The sequence below is a fragment of the Physeter macrocephalus genome, chromosome 20 (genome assembly GCF_002837175.3).
Source record: "Physeter macrocephalus isolate SW-GA chromosome 20, ASM283717v5, whole genome shotgun sequence".
Classification (NCBI taxonomy): domain Eukaryota; kingdom Metazoa; phylum Chordata; class Mammalia; order Artiodactyla; family Physeteridae; genus Physeter; species Physeter macrocephalus.
In genome coordinates this window covers 91,615,375-91,621,374 of record NC_041233.1, presented here as the reverse complement: position 1 = coordinate 91,621,374, position 6,000 = coordinate 91,615,375, and the positions used below count along the sequence as shown (strand labels likewise).

General features: G+C 40.7%; 1 protein-coding gene across 1 annotated transcript in view; it reads left to right on the top strand.

The window, feature by feature from the left end:
* Positions 1 to 6,000, top strand: part of KCNU1 (potassium calcium-activated channel subfamily U member 1) — a 133,492-nt gene that overhangs the window by 52,614 nt on the left and 74,878 nt on the right. Inside the window, exons 17-18 of the mRNA XM_007104069.3 lie at positions 2,480 to 2,569; positions 2,708 to 2,805. Coding sequence (XP_007104131.2) covers positions 2,480 to 2,569; positions 2,708 to 2,805 — 188 coding nt within the window. The remainder of the gene's footprint in view (positions 1 to 2,479; positions 2,570 to 2,707; positions 2,806 to 6,000) is intronic.

Here is a 6,000-nt window from a genome sequence, read left to right as displayed (position 1 = left end):
AAAAAAAAAAAAAAGAATAGTACCATCTGGCTGGCTGAATCTTATTTAACAATTCTGCCGTGCTCATGGAAATCTCGAAATCGAAACCCATGTACAAGTGCCCTTTCTACTGGAAATAGGTGAGAGTAAAGAGGATGGTATCTTAGCCTCACGAGCCAGGTAGTTTGGGTTTCAGACCAGTCCAAAACTTGATCAGGTTTTAACATTTTTGGCCTTCAATGACCAGGGTTATGCATCGGAATTATTTGCAAAGTTTGAAAGACATAGAATTCAAAACCTCACTTCTGACTTTATAAAACCAAAATGTATGAATTTTTTGAGTCCCCATGATATAGTCATTTTATTCACTGGCATTCAGAAACTGTTATACCAAATGCTCTTAATACCCTTTCTACATTTAACATCCTAGATTTCTATAAACTTTATTAGAATGACTGTCAGGACATTGTGGACCAGAAACATGAATAAGCAACTAAGTTCTACATATATTCAAGAAGTTCTGGTGCTATTTACTACCTAGCATACATCTGCCTCCAATAAAAGAGGCAGCTGCTCCAACATAGATTTAATTTTGGTTTCTCACCAGAGAGTCAGATGCATCAAAAGAATTAAATCCTCATTTGGCAAAGATATTCGTAATAGCAGTCTTACATGTTTGCTACTTCATGACCGACACTGCTATAGGCACTTCACTTACATTAACTCCCGAATCCTCCCAGCAATGCTGTAAGAAGGGTACAATTAGCCCCATTTGTACAGAGGAGAAGCCAAGAAAAGTTAAATAATTTCCCCAAGCTTGCGCCACACCCAGGGGCCAAGCGAGAATGTGAGCTTACTCTGGGGACACTTCTGATCACCAGGCTGTGCTAAATCCACCACAGTCACTGTACACAGAAGGAAATAGGGCATCTCAAAGCTGGGCTTCAGGCAGGTATATTGAAAAACAAGGGGAAAACCTATTTTTTCTCACCTTTTAGTTTTTCTTCTAATTGATGCACTTGACTAGACTCTAAGATGTGCACAAGCTCTGGATAATCCTCAGGATCTGTCTTAGGGAATAATTTGTCACCTGGTAAGAGGTGAAGCTGGATCTGACCCCAGTCAGAGCATGTTCTGAGTTAGTTCCAGTGGCCTGCGTTCTCTAATAGAGCAGCTGGCCGTGATTCATGAAGGGGGCTGGGGGAGGATCAAGCAATAACTTCTTTGAAAGATGTTCACCTCTTCTTTCAAATGCAACCAGAGAAATTATTATGACAGTATCTTCATAACTAAGCATTTAACGTGAGTTCAGAGGACCCTGCCTTTAAAAAAGGAGGTATGAAGATACAACTTAAACATATGCTTGTTAGGTAGTGAATATCAACCGATGATACTGGGGCGGGGGAGGCACAAATCCATGTCCTTTCCTTTCCAGAGTTAAAAGCAGTGATTCCAATGACATGTTGGTGTCAGTCAGTCAGTACTCGGAAAGTGACACACGATGTCTCGTGCAATCATGTGCTTGAACGCAGCTCTTCAGCATCTTTTGCTCTTGGCGTAGAGCTGAAGATCTCTTGTTGCACAAGCTCTTTTGTTTTTGTAAGGCTCTGACACCTGCACGTTACTTTGGAATATCCTAACAACAGACTAAGCTTTGCCCAAAGGAAGACTTGACCTCTTTCCAGTGTACATACGAAAGGAGGGGTGTGTGTTAAAGGAGGAAAGGAGTACTTTGACCACACACAAACGAAGCGAGGGGAGGTATAGGGTTGTAAGACCTCACCATGCTGGAGGTCTGAATGAAAGGAAATGAAAACGGGAGATCCTGACCAGCAGGGAGAAATGTGAGAAGCTCAGTCATAATGGAGCACCCTATCAAAAAATATCATGGATGAAGTTTATAAGGCAGCGTTTTCAAACACACAAAACCATAATAAAATAGACAATCAAAATATTCAAGTAGTGTAGAAATAGAAACAATTCACATGGTTCCTGCTCTCAAAAATCTTGCAATCAAGATACACAAAAGTGAAGTCAGAGATAAGCAAGTTAAAAAATTGTATAGGCAAATAAAAGGAACTTTTGAATCCAGCTAGTTAATTAGATGAATTTAATTTTAAAGGACAAATAGCCTAAGGACATACACCACTAGGATGACCGTTAAGACTAGCAACTGTGTGGCCTTGGCCTGTTTGGCCTTGGGTAGCTTAAATTAGCAAGGCTTCCTGCATCTGAATTGGTTTGACCATTTCTGATGCAGGACACAGTCCAGGGAGTGTATGCAGCTCAGCAATTGGGTTATGACCTGGCCCCCCTCGGTATATTCGGCAGCAGTCAATGAATTAAATGCAGTCAGATTCACATTTTCTACTGTAAATTTTGCCAGTAAAAAGGGACTGGGTCCTATTAACTCTGCAACTTAGAGAATCCTTTGGTAAAAACAGATATTGCCCCAGAAATTGGAGGGGAAAATTACTGTATTATTATTTTCTGTTTCTAGTGGGCTGATACTAAACCCACCTGCTCAAGTTAAGCTCCATAAGAACACACTAGGGTTCTTTATTGCTGAATCTGCAAAGGATGTCAAAAGGTAAGTTTTTTTTATTACTTTAACGGGGAGAAAGTCCTAAAGCGAATACAACTTAATGGCAGGCAGACTGAGCCAGCCCCGTGTTTCTTCAGTGTGAAGCCTCACATAAGTCATTCTTGATTTGCTTTCGCTGTCCAGAGCCTTCTTTTACTGTGCCGTCTGTCACAGTGATGTGGATACTCCCGAGCTAATTGGAAAATGTAGCTGCAAAAGCAAGAATCCTCAACACAGGACAGGTAACTGCGCTTTCTGTCTGGCTGTCCTCAGCCTCGCTTCTGGGGGCGTGGCCAAGGAAAGGGGAGGGACTCTCTCTCTTAAAAGACAGTGTCCACTTGAACTTGGCCAAGAAGTGGCAGATACTTCCCCACTGGGCATCCAAGACCTGAGAATCAGTCTTTTAGAGCTGGAAGAAACCTTACTAGTTCTCTAGTTCAACCCCTTCACGGGCCATGCAAATGAGCTCCGAAAGAGATTCAGTAATTTTGTCCAAAGTCACACAGCCAGCTGGAGGCACCTTCCAGGTCAATCCCAGACGTGTTGATGATAAGCCTGTTGCTTTTTCTCCACATCACGCAGGTCTTCCCACCTTCAGTCTAAAAGTTCAGCCTGTATCTGACTGCTTCGTTGGGTATAAGGATACGCCCTCATGAGATTTCTATTTTTTTAAATTTTATTGGGATGTCTTTGACATACAACAGTGTGTGAGTTTAAGGTGTACAACATGATTTGATACATTTATATTGCAATACGACTACCATTGTAGCATTAGCTAACACCTCTATCACCAGCATAATTATCATTTCTTCTAGTGTTGCGAACAAAACCGCTCCTTGAGTACTCTGTTCCTTAATGGATTGTAGGGAGCTTAAAATTTATTCATTCTGGCACAGTGATGAAGAAATGAAACTTTCCCCCTTTGCTCAAGCTGAACTCAATAGCTCACCAACAACCCTTACCACTTAAAGCAGGAAGAGAAGAGTTATTTCGAGCATTCATGATAACTTAATCACTTCTGGTTTGAAACTTAGTCTCTTCCAGGTATGTTAAGATTGTTTGGGTAAAATCCCAGGGTTTCAGCATTTAAACTTAATTCAGAACTTGAATTTCCTATTAGGGCTCTCCTTCTCTCTAAGGTTCTTCTCTTCTCTTCTCCCCAGTAGTATTCTATCTAAATGCAGGAGAAAACTTGCCTAACCGCATGGTATTCTTGTAGTGGACAGCCAAGTATCCTTTCATGAGAGTCCTCCTTACTGGTTCCCGAGGTCTGTAAGTGTCAACTTCTGTGACCTCTGCATTGGCAACCAGTGACTCTGTTCCTCCTGGATTTAGGTCACCTACTGTTGTTTGTTACTGAAATCCATCGTCCCTGCCATTGCCTCTGGTCTTTTTTTTTCAGATAGAATTTTCTTTTTAAAAAAAATTTATTTATTTTTTCTTGAAGTATAGTTGATTTACAATGTTGTGTTAGGCTCAGGTGTACAACAGAATGATTTAGTTATATATATATATATATATATATACACATATATATTTTTTTCAGATTATTTTCCCATATAGATTATTATAGAATATTGAGTATAGTTCCCTGTGCTATATAGCAGGTCCTCGTTTATCAATTTCATATATAGTTGTGTGTATATGTTACTCCCAAATTCCTAATTTATCTCTCCCCCCTACCTTTCCCCTTTGGTAACCATAAGTTTGTTTTCTATGTCTCTGAGTCTGTTTCTGTTTTGTAAATAAGTTCATTTGTATCATTTCTTTAGATTCCACATATAAGTGATATCATAAGATATTTGTCTTTCTCTGTCTCACTTACTTCACTTAGTACGACAATGTCTAGGTCCATCCATGTTGCTACAAATGGCATTATTTGGGGTTTTTTTTTTTTTACAGCTGGGGTAGTATTCCATTGTATATATGTACCACATCTTCTTTACCCAGTCATCTGTCAATAGACATTTACATTGCTTCCATGTCTTGGCTATTGTAAATAATGCTGCAATGAACATTGGGGTGCAGGTATCTTTCTGAATTATGGTTTTCTCTGGATACATGCTCAGGATTGGGATTGCTGGATCCTGTGGTAACTATGTTTACTTTTTGAGGAACCTCCATACTGTTCTGCATAGTGGCTGCGCCAATTTACATTCCCACCAACAGTGCAAGAGGGTTCCCTTTTCTCCACACCCTCTCCAGCATTTATTATCTGTAGACTTTTTGATGATGGCCATTCTGACCAGTGTGAGGTGGTACCTCATTGTAGTTTTTAGCCTCTGGCCTTGAGGTCTACAAAGTCCCCTTTTCTTTTACTCCTGGTCTTTTAATTCCATATGTTATTTTGGTCTCTCTGCTCTGTGGGGTTTGTCAGTCTCCCCACATTCGTAGGTGTGCAGGTCAGGATGTGGGAACCTAGGTGGTGCCCTCAGGCCATCTTCTGCTTAAACACACACGTGCCACCATCTGCTCTTCTCTAGTCATCTTGCACTGTTACTAAATAACTCCTCTAAGTGCGCCCACCAGGATCCATATGAAGAGGGTTTTCCTATGGATTTTCTCCCCTCACACACCATAAAATTATCCTATGTTCCTTGTCTCGCCCCCTCTCACCTTCCCGAGACACCAGGTGTGTGTGTTGGTTGGGAGGGACTAAGTGTTTTCTCAGGGGTCCAGACTCTGTCATTTTTGGGTGATAGCTTTATCGAGATATAATTCAAATACTATGAAGTAAATACCAAATCCTTTTAAAGCGTCCAGCAATTCAGTGGGTTTTAGTATATCAGCATCTAGGGAATCAGTAAGACTTGCAGTTTATAATCTGGCATTTGATCTTCCCCGGAACCTTTCATTCTTCTCATAATAGAATCATTTTTTTTTCTTCTTGCTCCATACTGATCCTCCATCACCACTTCTACTACATCCAGGACAACTCTAATTAATCTGGTACCAAGATTCTTCAATAGCAGGCTATGAGTGAGCCAGCTGTTCTTACCTCAGTCTGCCAGACGATGGCAGCAGAGTACCATGAAACACTCAGGGTCTGGTAGCCAGGGGAGTGGACTTGTGTGTGAATTTGAACCTGGAGAGTTAGTTCTAGCCAAAAATGTGCCAAAGGGGACATCATTGTAGAAGGGGACTACTTGGCCTTATAGATTTAAAAGTAATGATAAAGTCTTGGAAATTCTCCCAGAGAGTTAACTTTCTAGAAGGACTAAGGAACTTACCAATAGATGACAGAATAGAAAATTTACTGACTTAGAGTTAGTTCAGATTCCAGGTTGACTATTTTACATTTCAGAGTCAGATGAAATGTATCCCCGGTCCACTCCCTTTAAAGAATTATCTCTTCGTTGAGTTAATTAAGCTTGCTCAGTCCCACCAACTTCCTCCACCTCCTGTATTCAATGAGAAGTCAGAAGACTTGAATTCTG